The sequence below is a fragment of the Schistocerca nitens genome, chromosome 8 (genome assembly GCF_023898315.1).
Source record: "Schistocerca nitens isolate TAMUIC-IGC-003100 chromosome 8, iqSchNite1.1, whole genome shotgun sequence".
Classification (NCBI taxonomy): domain Eukaryota; kingdom Metazoa; phylum Arthropoda; class Insecta; order Orthoptera; family Acrididae; genus Schistocerca; species Schistocerca nitens.
In genome coordinates this window covers 184,350,681-184,373,122 of record NC_064621.1, presented here as the reverse complement: position 1 = coordinate 184,373,122, position 22,442 = coordinate 184,350,681, and the positions used below count along the sequence as shown (strand labels likewise).

The following is a 22,442-nucleotide window of genomic DNA, read 5'->3' as shown; positions in this document are numbered from 1 at the left end:
TTACGTTGTCTACGGTGTAACGTATGTAGACGACAGAAATCGCCTTCGAAGTTTATATTCACGGTGATCATTGCAGAACCCATTGTAGGACCTTAATGGACACTTGAGAAGCACAAAAACAAGCTTTATGACTAAGGATTTTATATTATCACATAATTCAAAAGAAGTCTTAAAAGAAACTTGGTACTTTCCATATCTTAACATTACACGACTTTAACATGAGGCATATCAGTATATGTAATGCTAGAGTTTTCCAATGGTTTACAATGAAGATATAATGATTAATTTGAAAAGATAATTTCAGCTGACACTACAATTTTAATAAGTTTTCAGAAAATCGTTGTCGTGTTTATTGTGTATTTGTTTCAAATGAATATAGAGGATATGCATGTTGAGGGGCAGCACTATTAAATGTTATTTTAAGTATACTCTAACACAGTCGCCTTCATAAGTTGTTATGATGCTATAGAATTATTTTAATATGTCTTCATCACTTTCTTATTACAAATAAGTGAAATAAGGAGTTGATAACAGGATTCAACGGTTATAAAATGATGCGTAGCTGAATTTTATTCATCTGCATATGCGAAACATTTATTAAATTATTTCTTAAAAGTAACGTTATTAAATAACATGAATGGCATTTTAACTAACAGTCAGCTTGGGTATTCCAACTTAATACACGTGGGCTGTTTGAGCAAAGTTTTGCACAACGCCTAAAGGTAGCGTCGCTGTACGATGATAACGAAAACAGACCCCATACAAAACTGGTTTCACGGAAGTCACATTTATGTCAATACTCTCGTACAGTCTTACAAGAACAGGAAAGGTGTCCCTCAGCTTTACATGAAACAGTTAAACTAGAACCGATTTCTTACTAAGAACTGCAGTCGGAGGAATTTGTTCGTATGGTTTCTGACTGTTTTAAATAAGTTAATTTTGGTACGTAACTGTCAAGAATCGTCAGTATACAGCTGAATGCCACATACGCTGCGACGAGTTTTCAGTTTTATCAGTATTATCCCAAGAGAGAAACTGTGTCTGCTGTCTTACTGTTGTTTCTGCTATTGCGTTAGCCGTGTGTACACATCACCAGCGGATAACAAGACGAGAGGCAGGGCAGCGTTATGCGACGAGGCAACATCGAGAGTACCCTATTGGTGCCAGTATACGAACACACTGTGCCACAAAAAAATGTCATTTGCTCTCGGGCTCAGCAAGCAAGTGACACTTTCTCGTATGCCAATACATTTTGCTTCGATGTAAATGAACGCCGATTGTTTAATTAGCACCGTCCATGCAGTCTCACGTTGAACGATACGGCATTGCTTCGGTAGGAAAAGCGATAGGATTGCACCGTTGTCTGCAAGCGAAGAAGACGATTCATCCGGCGACCAGTCGCTGTTATACCTGCGAACAATAAAAACATTGTATCAACATTAGCACGAAATGTCACACGAGTGATGTCAACGGTTCTGATAACGGAAACCCCTGTCAGGCGTAAGTAAGGAAAAATTTCGTATTACTTTGGAAATAGAATTCGAGGAGCACTAAATAAGTAGAGCAACACACATTTTTCTAGGCCAATTTCGGTAGAAAAAATGCGTAATTTGTTGAAGGACCTCGTGGAACATTCCCGCTTGAAACCCTATAGTTTCATGACGTTCAGATAGGTGGTGGGGCTATACGTTGCCTTCAAAATGGTGTGTGTAACGGACGGGCGTCCCAAGGAGATAGCTGAAAACCAGATCATTGCACAGGAGCTTTCAGAATCTCTACGGAGAACTGGCAGTGAAGAAAAGCACGGTGAGCCGTTGGACCAGGCGTCTGTCATAATCGGAACGAAGTCGTGCAAACCTGTCCGATCTCCTCGTGCCGCCCAACTCAGCACCTCTGTGACTTCTGCAATGCTGGAACGTGCGGACACTCTCATTGGATGTGATCGACCTATCGCAGACACACACATCTCAGACAACTGGACGTCTCTGGTGGACACTTGTCCACTACCTGGAGTACCCAACGGTGTGTGGCCGCTGCATTCCTCGCCGCCTAACAGAAGGTCATCTGTACGGAACTACTTGCGCATGTCGAGGCTCCGTGAAAAGATTTTGCGTAACATCGTCACGGGCGATGAAACATGGGTTCCTAACTTCGAAAAGGAAACAACACGGCAATCCATGGAGTGGCGCAACACTACTTCTCCTCCAAAGAAAAAGTTCAAAGCCGCACCCTCACCTAGTAACGTCATGGCGGGGGTCTTCTAGGGCTCTGAAGGGGCTGTATTGTTTGATGACCTCCCTCATGGTACAATGATCAACTCTAAAATGTGTTGTTATACCATCAGCAAACTGAAGGAACGACATCAGCATGCTCCTCGCCACAAAAATGGAAACGAACTCCTCCTTCACCATGACAACATAAGGCCTCACAGAAGTCTACGTATCCGGGAGGTGCTCAAAAAATTTCATTGGACTGTTATGCCTCTTCCACCCTACAGCCCGGACCTCGCACCTTTGTTTTGCCCAATGAAAGACGTGATTCGCGGGTAGCGGTACGTGGTTGTGAGTAGGTTATTGATACACCAAGGCATTGGCTCCGAAGTTTCCAACAGAGTGGTATGACGCGGGCATACTGGTCCTTGCAATAAGGCTGAGTAACGTCGTCTCACTAAACGCAGGCTATTGTGAAAAATAGCGTTGTGTAGTTAAAAGAGTGAGGTATTATATGGTGTATTGGAACCCTGAAGGAAACGAATCTGCTTTGTGAATAAATGTGCTGCATTATTTACTGAATGCTCTTCGTGTAATAGATAGGCACAGAGCAGTTGGTTCTGTTCTCAACAATAAACAATGTAGCGTCACTCTGTTGTCATGTAGTACGTTTCTAAGCGTATGTGTTTCCTGTACCTAATATAGTACAGTATGTGTAATATTCCTGCCTCAATCTGATAAGGCGCCTACTTACTGAATGTAGAAACAGGGAGTGCCTAAAAATACCGACAAACTCTAGGGACAGGTTCTTTGAACCAAAACAAGAAGAAAGTATAGTAAACGTCAGCTCTAAAATATATACCTTTACAGCTATGAGCACGTGCTCAGAAGAAGAGGTATGTTTCACACTAGCTCATTGCTCTTAAGGGATGCATTTTTGCCCCCATGCTTACTAGACATTTTTCCATGGTTTGGTCCATACTACACAGAACTCCCAAAATATGGGAAGTGAAGTCCTTGGAGCCGAAGGGACATGATCAATTTATTCATATATAATCACCATATAAAATACTGATTATAACAGTTATGTAACAGATATGTGCAGATATTATTAATTCTTTGTAAATTTTGGTCACCGATCACAACAAATATGCGTATGTTCCCATTAATAACAGTAATAATAATTAATATTTATACCAACTTTTTAAAGACGGCAGTATTCACGCTCGGTTGTGTATACACAGTGTTTGACCTCTATAGGACAAACGAAAGGGCGCGTAGAGAACAATAAAACATGCAAATAATCGTAACAAAAGTTAAGTTGAGAACCGATATTGTTTCCCGATAACTCAAAGATGTCCTAAACGGCATATATGCACTTGATGAGCACATTAAAAGTGTTCTACATGGCCACAGTTTGTGTGAGAGCAGGCTTCAGCACGTCTCCTCTTCGATACTTGTTCACGTGCAAAAGTCCCATGTATCCACAATGTGTGCTCGGAGTTCACTGATGCTGCCAGCAGGGCTATGACACCATATCATTTAAGTATTCCCACACACACAAATCCAACGTGTTCACGTCGGGGAACCTGGAAGGTCCCGGTGTTCGCGATGTACGATCGATTCCATTGTCAAGATTAGTGTTACAATTTCCGAAAAGCCACGTAAAAGTGAGCTGAGACACCGATAAACATCATGCATGTACCACATACGCCTCCATTCACCGTAAGGAACATCACCCTTTGGTTTAACATTTGTTGCAGGAAATGGAGGCACACACGACCAGTAAGTCGGTCTAGCAGGAAATGTGGCCGTACTGGGGAACCTGTGTTTGTTTGGATTATATGCTTCTTCACTGTTCCCATTCATTCGATATGACGCTTTGGCGGTGGTTTGTGCCGCATTTCACGCGTTATTTAACAAAGCACCTCCTTGTTAGGCCTCCGGAGACTTACTGAATTACGGTCCACGCTTCTTCTAAGTAAAAAAAAATGTGAAGTGAATATAATCAACCGACGCAAACCACTAGCAAGCGCAGGCATACTGTCATTTACTTAGTTGTAACATTACAGTGCTATATTTTTGTGTCTAACTACTGCATTCGACGTATTTCAATTAGATGAAGGTAGATTACCCAAATTTTGATTTGACTTATTGTCAGAACCATCACTGTAAATTTCTCTCAGTATGTAGCGTAATGTCCTGAGTGAACTTCTGATTTGAATTTAGACTGTGGCAGAAATTAGATCGGTTCTCACCGTCGAAATAGTATGCCAATACGTACTGCAGAGGTACCGAAGCCTCACGTCATAACCTTACCTATATTCGCAATTAGATGACAAGCAACAGTCTCCTACTAATGCTTTGGATGTGAGTTTTGTCATTAGTACTGGAAAATAATTAACTCATATTCTATGATTGTCCATTATTGTACTGTAGAAGTTATTAGGTGAAGTCGGCAGATGTGTAATAATTAAAGAAGTTACGGATACACGCATGTGTGTATAGATTATACGTCACTTAAAACATCGATGTCTACAGATGTTCCAAGGAATGTTAAGACTGGCAGGAAAACGTCATTGCTTTAGAATAGTAACAGAAAACAAAGTGTAAGATATATGATTAGTGAATATAGAATACTCAGCTCTGGGGACAAATATGTGGCGCATGAATGGATTAATTTGAAATCCACTATACAGCTCGTTGTAGAGTAGTATGTACGATCAAGGGTTTGAGAAACGGGAAAGACACACCGTCGATCAATAAACATATTATAAAGTTGCTGCGAAGGCAGTGACGATATTAAAAATTCAGGGAAAGCATGTACTGGTGATTACGTGGAGGAAAAAGGATGGTTTCAAGTAGCGGTTACAATTGTTATTTTTATTTAACCATTCTTTTGTTGTTGATAATGTATTTAAATGTCGATAAATTATCGTAAATCCCAATGTGTAGGCTTTAGTTCCCAATCGTCTAAAGAATTTCTCCTGTCACCTTTGGGAATGATTCGTTAGTGTGATAAATGCCAGGTTGTACTGTGGCTTGTTATTTACATTGAAGTACAGGTCCTCTGTAATAGGCTAGGCAGGTCTGTTTGAAGATGGGTGGATAAAAGGCATACAACCTCCATTAGGAACAAGCTTAGTAAAGCACTTTGGAGCTCGATGCGACGGAAGTGTCTTGATGTTTTTTTCTTTTTGTGAGAAACACAAAACCTCCATTGATACCTACTGAGCCGGCCGCGGTGGTCTCGCGGTTCTCGGCGCGCAGTCCGGAACCGTGCGACTGCTACGGTCGCAGGTTCGAATCCTGCCTCGGGCATGGATGTTTGTGATGTCCTTAGGTTAGTTAGGTTTAAGTAGTTCTAAGTTCTAGGGGACTAATGACCACAGCAGTTGAGTCCCATAGTGCTCAGAGCCATTTTGATACCTACTGAGGCATAATGTAGGAACGATAATGTAAATATACATTCTATCAATTTTTCCAAAATAAAGCAGATAGGGATGAATCGTTTAGGCACAAATTTTCTCACTTTATCTGATATCTTACTCTGTAAAGCTAATTTCATTTGAAGTGAAAGACGTTGGTTCTACGTATGAAGAGAATCATCGAAAATGCCCTTTTGAAAATAACTCCCAGCTTATGTCGAAGTCATTTCTCCATACATTCATGCATTGTTGTTCATAGAAGTATTACTGAAAGGTTCCGTGTAGTCCGGAACGTAGGACAGAAGGCTTAACACAACTATAGCTATATAGGCGTTACGTGAGTTGCGAGTGGGTAGTTCACTCATGAGAGAGTAAATCGTGAATGGCTGGGCTCTGCGTTTGAGTATGGCATGAAACATAGCCATAATCTGCCAGCGAGATTCAAACTTAATCACGCGCCACAGCACAGTGAAATAATCTTTCCATGGGAACTATAATTTCTGTTTATGAAGATCTACACAAAGGTTGTCCCAAGACCAGTAAAATCTCCACAACAAAGAAGCTAAGAAACAACCCTCCTATACATGGAGCAGATATTTTTCTAGGCAAGCGGCCCACGACTTTCCTGCAGAACATAGCACAAAGGTACAGCAAGATATGAATTAGTTAACATAGAAACTGATGCGCACCACAGTGTGGTTAATATTAATACACTCCTGGAAATGGAAAAAAGAACACATTGACACCGGTGTGTCAGACCCACCATACTTGCTCCGGACACTGCGAGAGGGCTGTACAAGCAATGATCACACGCACAGCACAGCGGACACACCAGGAACCGCGGTGTTGGCCGTCGAATGGCGCTAGCTGCGCAGCATTTGTGCACCGCCGCCGTCAGTGTCAGCCAGTTTGCCGTGGCATACGGAGCTCCATCGCAGTCTTTAACACTGGTAGCATGCCGCGACAGCGTGGACGTGAACCGTATGTGCAGTTGACGGACTTTGAGCGAGGGCGTATAGTGGGCATGCGGGAGGCCGGGTGGACGTACCGCCGAATTGCTCAACACGTGGGGCGTGAGGTCTCCACAGTACATCGATGTTGTCGCCAGTGGTCGGCGGAAGGTGCACGTGCCCGTCGACCTGGGACCGGACCGCAGCGACGCACGGATGCACGCCAAGACCGTAGGATCCTACGCAGTGCCGTAGGGGACCGCACCGCCACTTCCCAGCAAATTAGGGACACTGTTGCTCCTGGGGTATCGGCGAGGACCATTCGCAACCGTCTCCATGAAGCTGGGCTACGGTCCCGCACACCGTTAGGCCGTCTTCCGCTCACGCCCCAACATCGTGCAGCCCGCCTCCAGTGGTGTCGCGACAGGCGTGAATGGAGGGACGAATGGAGACGTGTCGTCTTCAGCGATGAGAGTCGCTTCTGCCTTGGTGCCAATGATGGTCGTATGCGTGTTTGGCGCCGTGCAGGTGAGCGCCACAATCAGGACTGCATACGACCGAGGCACACAGGGCCAACACCCGGCATCATGGTGTGGGGAGCGATCTCCTACACTGGCCGTACACCACTGGTGATCGTCGAGGGGACACTGAATAGTGCACGGTACATCCAAACCGTCATCGAACCCATCGTTCTACCATTCCTAGACCGGCAAGGGAACTTGCTGTTCCAACAGGACAATGCACGTCCGCATGTATCCCGTGCCACCCAACGTGCTCTAGAAGGTGTAAGTCAACTACCCTGGCCAGCAAGATCTCCGGATCTGTCCCCCATTGAGCATGTTTGGGACTGGATGAAGCATCGTCTCACGCGGTCTGCACGTCCAGCACGAACGCTGGTCCAACTGAGGCGCCAGGTGGAAATGGCATGGCAAGCCGTTCCACAGGACTACATCCAGCATCTCTACGATCGTCTCCATAGGAGAATAGCAGCCTGCATTGCTGCGAAAGGTGGATATACACTGTACTAGTGCCGACATTGTGCATGCTCTGTTGCCTGTGTCTATGTGCCTGTGGTTCTGTCAGTGTGATCATGTGATGTATCTGACCCCAGGAATGTGTCAATAAAGTTTCCCCTTCCTGGGACAATGAATTCACGGTGTTCTTATTTCAATTTCCAGGAGTGTATATGGCGGACAACACTGCACAAATGAAATGGTCACAAGTATCGAATGTTCACATTTATAGATAAACTCTGCAAAGTTACTGTGAAGCAATTGTCAATTACGCAACGGCGTAGCCACAGAGGATACACAGAGTCCCGTCAAATCACCGAAGTTAAGCGCTGTGGGGCTTGGCCGGCAATTGGATGGGTGACCATCCGGGCCGCCATTTTTCGGGGTGCACTTTGCCTCGTGATGCCAACTGAGGAACTACTCGACCGAATAGTAGCTGCTCCGGCCAAAAAAGAAAAAAAAAAAAAAACATCATAACGACTGGGAGAGCGGTGTGCTGACTACACACATCTCCTATCCACATCCTCAGAGATGAGGATGACACGGCGGTCGGATGGCCCCGATGGGCCACTTGTGACCTGAAGGCGGAGTGCTTTATTGTCAGTTAAATCTTCTATTGTAGAAAATGATCAACAGTGATAATTGACACTCTGATCTGTACCATATGTTAAACATTTTTCGTACTTCATTTGTGAGTGTTAAGAGTATAGCCACACTCTTAAGTGAGGTTAACTTCGTCTTCATGTTTTGTATAGGGTATTATTTCTTGATACAGTAAGAAATTTATCGCTAATCCACTGAACTGTGTTTTGATAATTTGGTCCATGGTGTACCATAACCTGAGGTATACTCTAGCGAGACTAAATACTCTGTAAGAAAATGAAAAGACGCGTGACGAATTATTTATCTGAAAGGGACGGAAATAGGTAGATATGACGTATCTGTACAGACAAAGAAATGATCACAGTTACAGTAAAATTGTACGAGCTATTGAAGAGAAACAGCTTCACAAATTGAGAAGTAAAGGAGGTGTTGGTCAAACTTTGGCTAGCAATATAAGAGTCCACCTTGATGCAAAAGACGTTGTTATTCGTTTAGTTCTTTATTCTTCCAAACTAGTTTCGGCGACAAATATCACCATCATAAGTGAGTTTTTTTCTTGATCTTATTTATTGCATGTTACAGCATGTCTTAAGCAATTGTTGTAGCTGTTTGCGACATATTTTCTGTGCTCTCTCTCTCTCTTTTATTTTACTTAGCGAACATCATGTCATGTTCGTTGGATAGCACGCACTTCGTTTCTGATCCAGAATATTACGCCACCTTCCAACTTTGGCCCTTATGCAAGAAGTTATTCGGCTTGGCATTGACAGATAGAGGGATATCTGTTCACATTCTGTCCAACTGGCGCGTAACGTCGCCAAAATCTGGAGTCGGTTGAAGGCCCCTACCCGCAATGCACCGAACGTTCTCAACTGAGAGATCTGTCGACCTTGCTACCAAGTTAGGGTTTGGCTGGCATGAATATAAGCAGCAGAAACTCTGGTCTTGTGCAGGCGGACCTTACTTTGCTGAAATGCACAGGATAGTAATCCATGAAGGGCAACAATACGGGGCGTAGAATATCGTCGTCTTGTCACTGTGCTGTAACGGTGCCTCTGATGACAAACCAAAGGGGTCTTGCTACGATAAGAAATGGCACCCCAGACAACCAGTGTTGTTTGTCGGACCTTGTGACGGGCAGCAGTCACCTTGGTATCGGCCGTCTCCACGCACGTCTTCAGCCTGTATTCTCATTCATTGGAACAGAATTGTCTTCAGTGACAAATACGGCTTTGAAATGAGCCCTGATGACCAGTCTGGAGACGCTCTGGGCATCAGTAGGAAACAAACGTGACTAGCGGCCACCATATGGCCTGGCAGTCAAAAAAATGGTACAAATGGCTCTGAGCACTGTGGGACTCAACTTCTGAGGTCATTAGTCCCCTAGAACTTAGAACTAGTTAAACCTAACTAACCTAAGGACATCACACACATCCATGCCCGAGGCAGGATTCGAACCTGCGACCGTAGCGGTCTCGCGGTTCCAGACTGCAGCGCCCAGAACCGCACGGCCACTTTGGCCGGCGCCTGGCAGTCAGTAGTTATGGTGGATGGTACGATTTCTCTAAATAGCAAGACCCCTTTGGTTGTCATCCGCGGCACTCTTACACAACAGCGGTACATCGACAATGCCCTATGTCCTGTTTTGTTGCCCTGTATGGTAAGCCGTCCAGGCGTTACATTTCATCAAGATAATTCCCGCCCGCAAACTGCGAGATTTTCTACTGCTCGTCTTCGTGCTTCTCAAACCGTACATTGGCGAGCAAGGTTCACGGATCTCTCCCCATTTTGAGAACGTTTGCCACATTATCGATACGGCACTCCAACCAGCTTGCGATTGGGGAAGGATCAGGCCGTGTGCGGGCGGGCATTTACTGCTATGTAAACCCCAGACGACTTGCCGTACAGAGCTACCTAACGGGGCGTCGAATATCGTCGACGTACTGCTGCCCTATAGAGGTACTGGGGATTCCTACCGAAGGGGTCCTCCTATGAAATGACGTGGCACCCCAGATCACTGGTCCTGGTTGTCGGGCCGTATGTGGGGACGGCAGTGAGTTTGGCATCCCACCGTGGTCTGGGACGCCCCAGACACGACTTCGCTGGTCGACAGGGCTTAGTTCTAAGCAAACTCGTCACTGAAAACAATTCCACTACCGTAAATGAGATTCCAGACCGAATGTGCCCGACTACACAACAAAACGGCCTTGTTGGCTTACTGAACTCAATGGTAGTTGGCGCAATGGGCGCGAAGAGCTCAGTCGCCTTTTAGTGAGACGCCTGTTAATAGTCCTCACGGTCATTGAACCACCATTTGCTCGTCGGATCAATCATAATGATGAATTCACGACTGAATGTGTGTCTAACGGCTGACAGATCTTAACTAGGTCGACCACTTCCTCTCTCATGCTGTGTTCGCCTATGGTGCATCCGTTTCTGCCAGTATCATCAAATCGTGGGAATGGTTCTTTTTTTCCCGATTCCTCCAGTCGGCTTTTGGAGCGCAATTACATGTACTTTCTCAAAAGTATCTGTGTATATTATTCACGCGCCTGACTTCGAGCTGTACTCACTGTCTAACTGAGTACACGGAATGAAATACTAAAAGACTGTATGTCCAGGTATCGACAAATCTCCTGTTCACTACCTTTGCGAGCTGCACGGTTAAATTATGCCGCAGCGTCGCACATTCATCCATAGGAAGCCAAAGTTTACAATTTTGCAATTCAATTTCCGTCGATAAGCTGAAAATTTGGTGATAGGAGGATCTGCAGTTAAAGGATTGGGAAATAAGTGACGCCATATGCTATGGAGACGGCACAAACGATTGGGTAGTGGAAGGATGGGGAAGGAAATCGGCCGTTCCATTTTCAAAAGAACCATCCCGTTATTTACCTTAAGCGGTTTAGGGAAATCACGGAAAACCTACATCTTTATTGTCTTACAGGAATTTGCTCCGGCATGTTTCTGATCGCTGGCCAATATCATATCTCTGCTCCTCCTCAATTTGTAAATATCAAAACACAACAACTGCTTCGTGGATATAACACGTGCCTGTTCTACGTCTGCCGCAGAAAACATGTATTATAGGAATTCTTCTACCCATTTTGTGCTTTTTATTAAGGTGTTTCTGCAAAACACCTTGTCACGTAACGTTAATGCCACTTTTATTGCATTTGCCGTTGGTTTACCATAACGGACACCTTGATATATTGCAAGTGGCTCCCTGTCACATGTCAACTCAGTTTTTACATTTTTTATGAAAGAGAATGCTTCATGGTATCAAAATCGGGATCTGTCTTTGTCAATATGAGCTTGTAGTTGCACACCACTAATTAACAGTCCATAGTACTGCTGCAACAAAGCGTCCTCGTTTTCACGTTTTCTTAATGCAGACTGATTCTAAAATGGAACAGCACTTTTGGTTGATTGTTATTACTTACTTTCGTACAATTCGTAGAGGTTACTTTCCGAAAACATCTTAAAAATTTTTGACACACTTCTGCCATAAATTTCAAGGGGTGTAATTATTTTTTGTGCTATGTTTTGCGTCCCGATTTTTCCAGTCTGACATTCACCTACTTGTGCTTAATGCGTTTTACTATTGACAACAACCTATAATGCATCAACATTTTCGATTCGCGAATGAACAATGAAACATCATAGCTTCTCGACTGTTTGAGGGCTAATTATGTGTGTTATGATTTTTAACTTTTCTTCACTGTTCTACAGTTAATACACGATTGACAAACATTTTTGGGAATATTTGTAACAACGTTTTCTCTTTTTCACAATGTTCTATTCCAAAAAACTGAATATTAATTAACAGTGCATCCCCTGCGGATGCATCTGTAACTATGCGAAATTGGTAGTCTTCCCAATAAGGGAAGCGAACGAAAACGGTGGGGCATGTTTTCGCTTACTGTGAATTCCATCAACTAGTAAGACTCCATTTTAGTAAAGAACGGTCTGAAGAGCTTTAAATATTAACAGTCACCAAATACGGTGAAGGGATCATGCCACTTTATTCTGTCAGAGGAATTGTGACCAATGTTTTCTGGGGCACAAAAACTGATTTGCGTGTTCGTGTCCTTTCATAGTGCAGCACACAGCCTGTTGATTATGACGTATATCATCGAGTTCAACTGGGTGAGAAACTGCTCGAGGAAAGGTTTGGATTGCAAAAGAAATGAACCTAGTTGTCCACAAAGACACTTCGTGAAAGAAAAACCTGAAACCATTTTAGTAAGTAACCAACTTCTCTGTATTTGGCATCCTTTTACTTCGTGCCATTTTCCCACCAAGAGACGCTACTCTCTTTAGAGATGGAACCTATATGTATAAGTTTGTTAGCTATAGTACGCCGAAATTTCATTCAGAAAACATACTGCATCACCAGGCTAAGAATTTTCTGTACATCTTCTTTCCACTTCTAAAAGTATTCAACGATCCTCTGTTTTTCGAAGGCTCCCAGGAGCCAGTATCTGTACACTGGCAAAGCCTTGTAATAGTACACCTCGACATTCATCTATCAGCCGTCGAAGGCAACGAAACGTAACAAACGTGTTACACAAGCACCCCGTTACACGTATGGCCTACGCATTGTTCACTACCAAAGGAGTCAGAAGACTATCTCAGTCGCCAACCCATCCTATGCTGCCGTGTCATCTCATACTCAATTGCGTCCCGCCCCCTGGCCGCCCCCCCCCCCCCCTTCAAGCGCGCGGGCGCATACATACGCGCCTAGGAACAAGACCCTCCTCTTCCCCCTCCCCTCTCCATATCTCTCTCTCTCTCTCTCTCTCTCTCTCTCTCTCTCTCTCTCTCACACACACACACACACACACACACATAAGCAACACATATAGGAAACAAATACTTAATGAAATATTAAATATGTTTTTCTGAAAAATATCTTCTCGCTGGTAAATATCTGCAATTATATGTTTCGACACTGTAATAAATAGATGTTCTGGCATATATATAAACGTTACTCCTGTACATCATTCAGAATTACAACAGTAGAGTGACGGGAACGATACATGTTATTGCGCCAAATACTCTACGCCACAAATACTACAGATATACAAATGTATGTGTGTAACTGGAGCCGGAGAGTGTGGCCGAGCAGTTCTAGGCGCTTCAGTTTGGAACCGCGTGACTGCTACGGTCGCAGGTTCGAATCCTGCCTCGCGCATTGATGTGTGTGATGTCCTTAGGTTAGTTAGGTTTAAGTAGTTCTAAGTTCTAGGGAACTGATGACCTCAGATGTTAAGTCCCGTAGTGATCAGAGCCATTCGAACCATTTGTGTAACTGGAACGTCTCTTTACGATTTTCGTCTAACACAGCAACATATTAAATAAAATCAAAGAATGTAAACATTTCTGTATCTAAAACTACCGACACTTAATCACAGTAGGACTTCGTGGAGATGCAGTGGTACACTAAGTTGTAATTAATAGTGTCAACAGTATAAATGCGAAATTTTGAAATATATGACACTTAAATAAAACCACATCGATCAAGATTTAATCGTAGCATGCTGCAGTAAAAGGTTCTTTCAGTTACCACTGTGTAGGATAATGGCCACAAATTTTGCATAACGTACTAATTTGTACATTTTAACAAATTACAATTCAATCCAGCCGCGCTTTCAAGTGGGCAACCAACATAAAGAATTAAAGTAAACACGCAAGCGTAAGTTGCTTCAGTAACATAAAGAAATCTTCTGTGTAGTTATGGTCAGACAGCAAACTACTTCCTTTCGGGACCGATGGCATTTGCAGTCTGGTCCCTTCAACACCCCACAAACCAACCAACCAACTTCCTTTCTTCCTCATAGGACTATGTTACTCATTAACCATTACAAAAAAAGGACAAAACGCAGAGGCTGTAGAAACAACAGACACGGAGATAAGAATATGGAAGACTCCCCGTGTGTTTGCTCTAATTATGGATTAGGTATTGTGCTTTTCATTTTTGAATATCAGTATTCGTAACATTATTGTGAGAAAAAGGAGTTACAAACAGGAAAATCTGAAACAAAATCCCTCTTGACTGCGTGTGTGGTAGAGTTTGTTTCCCAAACTGCACGTTAGTGTGCAGTTCTGCGTCATCTGTCACGTGGAGTACTAACGTTAACACTCCAGGTCTACCATCTTTGGATTGGATTGGATTGGTAGGGGGAAGAGACCAAACAGCGAGGTCATCGGTCTCATCGGATTAGAGAAGGAAGTCGGCCGTGCCCTTTCAAAGGAACCATCCCGGCATTTGCCTGGAGAGATTTAGGGAAATCACGGAAAACCTAAATCAGGATGGCCGGACGCGGGATTGAACCGTCCTCCTCCCGAATGCGAGTCCAGTGTGCTAACCACTGCGCCACCTCGCTCGGTCTACCATCCTTGTAGTCTGCAATGTAACTGCCAGTGTATCTTCCGCTCTGTGATGCACCCACGATTCCCGTTTTAATATAAATATTCGTGACAAATAGCTCTTCCCAATCCAGAAATACCTATCATGCCCAGTGAACTACAGCGGAGAGCAAGCAAATAATGAATGACCAAGTACACAAACTTCTACACGAACGAAACCTCTGACTATAGATTTACAATAAACACATTCTACAGTGGAAACCACAATACAACATAGACGAAAGAATGTTGTGGAGAGGCGTGTCTGCCGTTTGTGCTCCGGGCAAACAAAAGGTCTTACTAGAGTAAGCGGACGCATAGTTCCAGAAAGGCAACAGGGAATATTGCGTAAAATAATATCTACTTACAGTGTAAGTAATAAACCATATTCTGAACGTGAGAGTAGAAGGAGCAGAGCGCCGGCCGCGGTGGTCTAGTGGTTCTAGGCGCTCAGTCCGGAACCGCGAGACTGCTACGGTTGCAGGTTCGAATCCTGCCTCGGGCATGGATGTGTGTGATGTCCTTAGGTTAGTTAGGTTTAAGTAGTTCTGAGTTCTAGGGGACTGATGACCACAGATGTTAAGTCCCATAGTGCTCACAGCCATTTGAACCATTTTTTGGAGCAGAGCTCTTTGTTGTTTATTATAAGTAAAGTGGCCAATAGTTTTCTTTTTTTAGAAAGAGGGAGAGAGAGGGGTAACGTAAACAACATTTATTCATCTACCCTAGGGAGACGCCACCTAAAAATCATAACAATAACAAATTCATCGATAACCAGTATAGCCGGCCGCGGTGGCTTTGCGGTTCTAGGCGCTACAGTCCGGAGCCGCGCTGCTGCTACGGTCGCAGGTTCGAATCCTGCCTCGGGCATGGATGTGTGTGATGTCCTTAGGTTAGTTAGGTTTAAGTAGTTCTAAGTTCTAGGGGACTGATGACCACAGCAGTTGAGTCCCATAGTGCTCAGAGCCATTTGAACCATTTGATAACCAGTATACCACTCCTATTGTAACTACCGTACTGCGTGACGCAGCTCATTTTTCGGAGGACGACGGTTTCCAAGCTGACTGACGGCCAAGTTTGAAGTTCTCATGTTATCTCGGGTCTCTCTAAATATCTTAAGGCAAATGTGGCGATGATTTGTTTGGAAACGACAGGGTCGAATTTCCTTTCCCATCCTCCTCCCACATGAGCTCACGTTCCGTTTCTCACGATCTCGCCGCCTACAAGGTGTTACACCCCAGTCTTCAGTCTTGTTAAGTAACAGCTTATTCATTCTCCATTTTGTTAAAGTTTCACTCATGCATTTTAAGTGTCGATGACTGATGACCAGGTATAACTGATACCACTGTCATTTGTCTCCCTCAGCCTTTGTTAGATGTGGATAAGAAAAGATTAACAAACCATATAAATTTGGAGGCAACAGCTTCACGTTTCAAACCGCCTTATGTCGTAACCGTTGTGACAATCGTACTTGGCCGGCCGAAGTGTCCGTGCGGTTCTAGGCGCTGCAGTCTGGAACCGCGAGACCGCTACGGTCGAAGGTTCGAATCCTGCCTCGGGCATGGATGTGTGTGATGTCCTTAAGTTAGTTAGGTTTAACTAGTTCTATGTTCTAGGGGACTAATGACCTCTGAAGTTGAGTCCCATAGTGCTCAGAGCCATTTGAAACACAATTGTACAGTTTACTAAAGTTAAACTAAACTCCACCCGAACAGGACTCTGAAGGCCCCCACGGAACCGACCGACCGCCGTGACATCCTCTGCTTATAAGCGCAATTGAATACAAAGGGGCATGTGGTCAGCACACCTCTCCCACAGCCGCTGTCAGTTTCCGTAACCGGAACTCCTAATTCTCAGTCAAGTAGTTCAGCTGCCCTCACAAGGGCTGACTGCTCCCCGCTCGCTAACAGCGAATGGCAGACTCGGATGGTCACCCATTCAAGTAATAGCTAAGTCCGACAACTCTTAACTTCGTTGATCCGACGAGAACCGTTGTTACCTTGCTACAAGGCTGTTGGCGTGCATTATATTGCCTATGTTAGGTATCTTACACCGGCATCTAACTATGCAGGGTGAATCTGAACTCCGATGACCAAATTTCAGAGTTGGTTCACGAACTTTTTCTGAGTATTTTGGTATCAGAGATTACTGGCCCTCGGTGGCTCGTTACAGAGTATTTGTATTTCACTCGAACTTTAACGCCATATATCTTTCCACCTAAAATGCGTTGAAATTATCTGCTATACAGTCCAAAGATAGACCCTACGAAGTCTGTGTCTAACTTGGAAAGAAACACTTTGCATTCACTCAAGATACTTTCTGTTGACGGCAATAGTGTCTACTTTACTGTTTGCCCCCCCCCCCCCCCCCCCGCGACAACTTGGTTTCAGTACTGTCTCGAGTTAGATTTCCGGCAGTGTTGACAGTGATACACAGCAGCCTAGATAGATTTACCGATGAAGAATTAGCCGACATGGGCGTCGTGTATTGTTTCACTGAATACAATGGAAGGGGTGCATTAGGGTGGTACGCTGAGGTGGCCCTGCAGCGATAGCGACCACATCAGAGTCTCATCTGATGGTTGTGCTGTGTGTTGTGATTATCGGTGGCAATGGTTTCGTCAGGTGTGGCTCATGAAGGTGAGATGGGACAGTTCTTGTTCGCTACATTCATAAATGATGTGACGGATGAGGTTACCAGCATTTTGCGTCTCTTTGCTGATGGTGATGTAGCGTACGGGACAGTGTCGTCGTTGGGTGACTGTGGAAGGATTTAGGAATACGTGGATAGATTTGCGTTGTGCGATGAACGGTGGTTCTCTCTAAATGTGGATACATGTATTCGTAAGTTGACGCTAATCAGTAGGAAAAACACTCCTGTTATGTTCGAAATCATGTTAGTGATGACATTCACGTCGATTAATATCTCGGCGTAACGTTACAAAGTGACGTGTAAAGAGAGAGAGAGAGAGAGAGAGAGAGAGAGAGAGAGAGAGAGAGTATAACTCATCTATAAAGGAGACAGTGTACAAACCATTTGCACTGTCCATTCTAGATTTCTGCTCGAATGTTTGTCCTCTCCTCGCCGGATTAAAAGTAAATATCGAAGCCTCAGATGATTGCTGCTAGATTTATCACCGTTAGGTTCGATCAGCTCTCTAGTATTAGGGGCGTGCTCACTGAACTCAAATGAGAATCCCTGGAGGGAAGAAGACGTACTTACCGCGAACCACCATTGAGAAAGTTTGTCAGCATCATTTGTGACACAGTGCGGAACGAGCCTACTGTCAACAACAGATATGTATCTCACATAAGGACCGCGAATATAATGGAAAAAAGGGCTCGTATTGAAGCATACTGGCAGTCGTTTTCTCCTCGCTCAATTTGCACGGGGAACAGGAAAGCTATTGAACAGTATTACTACAAGGTACCTTCCGCCAAGCACCGTGTAGTGGCTGGTGGAGTATGTATGGAGATGCAGACAAATATTTATGTAACTGCATTTGCAGATTCGTTCACTGCTGTGAAGGTATTTCAACAGAATTATAGGTAACTGGGGTAAAAAACTGAATAAATTATAATTTAATCTGTAAGGAGCCACCGGGTGCCACTAGTCAGCTCATTAAAATATTTGGCATACATCACTGAACAACCTCCTAAGTTTTGACCTCGGAGGTGGCTTCCCCACGCATAACAAAAAAAATGGTTAAAATGGCTCTGAGCACTATGGGACTTAACATCTTAGGTCATCAGTCCCCTAGAACTTAGAACTAGTTAAACCTAACTAAGCTAAGGACATCACACACATCCATGCTCGAGGCAGGATTCGAACCTGCGACCGTAGCTTTTCCAGACTGAAGCACCTAGAACCGCTAGGCCATACCGGGCGGCCACGCATAACAAACAGAACGATGAATGTACTGAAAATTCCTGGCACTTTAAAATTGGGTGCCTGACGGGTACTAGAAACTGAGACCTTTGCTTTTCGCAGATAGGTATCTTGGAGGTAGTAGAAGACGTACCGGTAGAAGCAGAGCTGTGAGGGCGGATCGTGAGTCCAGCTTGGATAGCTCAGTTGGAGTCATTACTACTTAGAAGTCCCTCTTTCACCTCGAAATCTAGCGAACCTCATAAACCGTTTCACGCGAAGTGCATTTTCAGGAGACCAATAACCCCAAATAATTACATCAAGAAGTTCAGACTCAGTATAGAAACGTTAATTTGCTAAATATTGTGCCATTTAATTATATGATTTTTTGAAGCTATATGACAAAAGAAAATATTTGTTATTTACGAAATATAAATCTGTGATCTAAAAGAAATAATCTGCGTTAGTTAGCACATAGAAAAGATGTATTAGAAGTAGGTGGTACTTTTACTGCCAAAAAATACATTTTAGTACATTTTAGTATAATAATACGTTTTAGATCAAGGACAATATAAATATCGCAGTCCATGCGGCCTTCGTATCCAATATTATGCATTTCACTTCAAATAAAGTAATTTTATTTATATTCTTGAAATTTTTTCTCCCGGAGGACGACAAAAGGTACATTACATATTGTTACAAGAAAAGAATGTCATTATTTTGGAACTAGGAAGACAAAACACAGAAAACAGCGAGGAACCCAGGCTAAGAAGAAAAGGTTAGGTCTGTGGAATTATGAGCTAAAAGGGAAAGACGGAGGCCCTTTCTTTCTCCCTAGGTACATTTTCAGGAGACCATTAAATGCAAATAATTACACCAAAATGTTCCGATTAAGAATACATAAGTCATTTTCGGTATGACGTACGTGCCTTTTGTTTATACGAGCTGTAAGACACAGGGAAAATTCTATTATTTACAAAAGATATACGCCTGATGTACATGGAGAAGTCCATATTAACCAACACATAGAGAAGATATACTCAAAGATTGTGGAACTGTTACTGACAACTAAGGAATGTTAATGCAGCTCAGCAAATAGATTTGTTTTATATCAAGAAGCATGTAATCATCGCACTAGTAATGGCCTTTAAATTTAATGTATTACTGTTTACTATATAAAGGCTAAGTTTATCTGTAGTCGTGAAATTTTTTGCCTGAAATGACGGACAAAGTATTTTATTTAGCAAGGTCATCATCGCTTTATTGGTGTAAGAATGAAATGTCACTACTTTGGAACCATAGAGAAAAAACACAGAGAGAATGGCAGTTAACCAGGGCCGAGAAGACAAGGTTAGTTAAGCAAATCGAGGGGCCAAAAGAAGAATACAAGGGGGGGGGGGGGGGGTTATAAACATACAGGACGTTCCACAAAACCGCGATAAACGTTAGAGACCTGTTACTTATATATAAAAAAAGAAAACAAAGTCTAGTAAACGAAGGCTCTAAAACGCATACCTTAAGAGATAAAAGCCTTGTTCATCTTCCGTACTATGAAACATTTCTACTGTAAGTTCTTTCCTATCCATATTTTGGGAGGAGATAGTATGGTACGAAACACATGTCCAGTAAACATGGCCTCTAAAATGCATACCTGAATAGCTATGTGCAATTGTTCAGCAGAAGAGATGTGTTGCGCACTAGCGAAGATGAACAAAGTGCTCGTAGGTTATAAGGCATGATTTTAGAGGCCGTGTTTACGAGACTTTCTTATTTTTTTGTATGACCTTGAAGTTCGTCGTTGTTATTTTGGGACAAACAAGAATGGTTGGTACACCACTTGACCACAAAACAGAAAGGTCCCAGGTTCGAATGTAAACTCATTCTTGAGTATCCGCACGGTGTTGCGTAGTTGCAAACAGACAGTGATACTGGCTTGATACTGACCTGCGTTATTATGTTAGTGTGGCCGTTTCCAGTGAAGTCTATGGGCATCCACCTGTCGAAGGCCCGCGGCCGGAACAGCTGGCTGAACGTCTGCCGGAACTGGCGGCTCATGGTGCAGTACAGGATGAAGTTGACGGCCGAGTTGAGCAGCGCGAGCGCGTCCATGAGCTCACCCAGCGGCACGTAGCACTCTGCGAAGAAGCGCTGGCCGAGCAGCCCGCTGAGGAGGCCCAGCACGCCCTGCGGCAGCTCGGTGACCAGGAAGAGCAGCAGCACGGCCAGCAGCATGCGCGTCGTGCGGTCCGTCTGGCGCTCCTTCTCCTGCTGGCGCGTCGCCGCCGCAGACGACGCCGCCGACGAGCCGGCCAGCGTCAGCTGGCGCCGCCGGCGCTTCGTCTCCAGCAGCGCCGCGATGATCCGCAGGCTGAGCACCGTCAGCGCGGCACACGGCGTCAGCTTGACGACGACGCCGTACACCCAGAAGTTGACGTCGCTCAGCAGGCCACCGGCCGCCTGGCTGAGCCGGCTCATCCGCACGTAGTACAGCGTCGTCGAGTTGTCTTCGGGGTGCTCCTTCACCTCGAAGGCGAGGTAGTGCGGCGTGCACAGTAGCGGACCCAGCACGTACGCCGACGCCACCGCCGCCAACGTCGAGGGCATCCCGCACGGGCGCTGCTTCGCCTGGGGCTGCGCCACCGCCCGGTACCTCCAAACGGCCAGCATCACCGTTAGGAGGATGGACACCGTGTGGCAGACTTGGGCGAAGTTGGAGTGGAACAGCACGAAGACGGCCCACGCGTACGTGTACGTGAGCGCCTTGGGCCTCTTGAGCAGGTACATGTGCAGCGCGTACGGCACGTACTCCACCATCACCAGCAGGTCGGCCACGGCCAGTCCCGTCAGTATGCTGTTGGTCGGAGACACCATCTCGCGCCTCGTCAGCACGGCAATGTTGAGCGAGTTGGCTACCGACCCGAAGACGCACACCAAGAGGCTGAAGTAACCGTGGACTTGCTTGTAGCCCGCGTGGAAATGCTCTAGTCCCGCACCACAGAACTGGGCCACTTCTTCCGCCACCGTAGAATTAGTGGCCTCCGTGGTGGCGTTTACTGTCGGTGACGAAATCATCGCTCACATTGAGCCTTGAATCTTTTCAGCGAAAATCTTTATTCCTACAAACGCACACCCGAAAACTCATTTCGGCTACGCGCCGAACTAGATTTATCAGAATGTAGCTAGTATAACAGCTCGTTAAGACGAGACAGTAAAGAATCAGCTGCAATACTAGCAAAGCGGTTTCTATGTATAGAGTTATGGTATAGAAACTGCGTTATTGCTGATCCCAATAAATCGTAACGTAGTTAGTACAGCCACTGTGCATAACTGACAGTATTTTTGTAGGCTGGCAGAAACTACACGAAAATATCCTGCGGTTCTTTTTCGACTCGACTGTCACCGTGCAGGAATCATAGTCCATATCAACAGATAACTTCCTGATACAGTTTAAACGTGCCTGAACTATTGGACTAGAAGGTTAACCCTGTGTAAAAGGGGACGCGTGTCGATAATACTGGGAGTGTCTTGCACACATTCGTCGACCGATCACTCGGATTCTATACTTTTCTTCGACAACTGCTCGGATGAACCATAACAATAAGACTACAGTGAATTTCCTTACTTTAGAGACAGGACTTTATCTGCCATGAATTCGCGTATATCTCGTACATCACATCTAAATGTAATCAAAGAAGGAAAATTGGTGTATATTGTTAAATCTGAACCTGTTTCCCCTTTTCTCGAAATAACTCAATACATCAAATGTAACCGCGATTTTATCACAGAAAAGTATATGCCCTGCGACACCGACGTACTACAGTGGGTAGGCGCCCCAGCGTCACGGCAGCCTCGGTCGCAGCCGGCGGTGGCAGCGTCGGATCCCCAGACACGCCACGTGTGCACCGCGCGGCGCCGCGGACGCTACTGGCGCGGTCGGCGTCGCCAGCGGCCGCGTCGGAG

The 22,442-nt window shown here is 44.7% G+C and overlaps 1 protein-coding gene across 1 annotated transcript; it reads right to left on the bottom strand.

The window, feature by feature from the left end:
* Window positions 1-563: 563 nt before the first annotated feature.
* LOC126198983 (G-protein coupled receptor dmsr-1-like) lies at window positions 564-22,380 on the bottom strand. The gene is made up of 2 exons (XM_049935650.1): window positions 20,427-22,380; window positions 564-1,410 (listed from the first exon to the last, which is right to left on the bottom strand). The coding sequence occupies exons 1-2, from the start codon at window positions 21,552-21,554 to the stop codon at window positions 1,405-1,407; spliced, it is 1,134 nt and encodes a 377-aa protein (XP_049791607.1). The 5' UTR covers window positions 21,555-22,380; the 3' UTR covers window positions 564-1,404.
* Window positions 22,381-22,442: the final 62 nt, after the last annotated feature.

Excerpts from the sequence above, each read along its gene's own strand:
- LOC126198983 (XM_049935650.1), bottom strand. The coding sequence starts at position 21,554 with ATGATTTCGTCACCGACAGTAAACGCCACCACGGAGGCCACTAATTCT.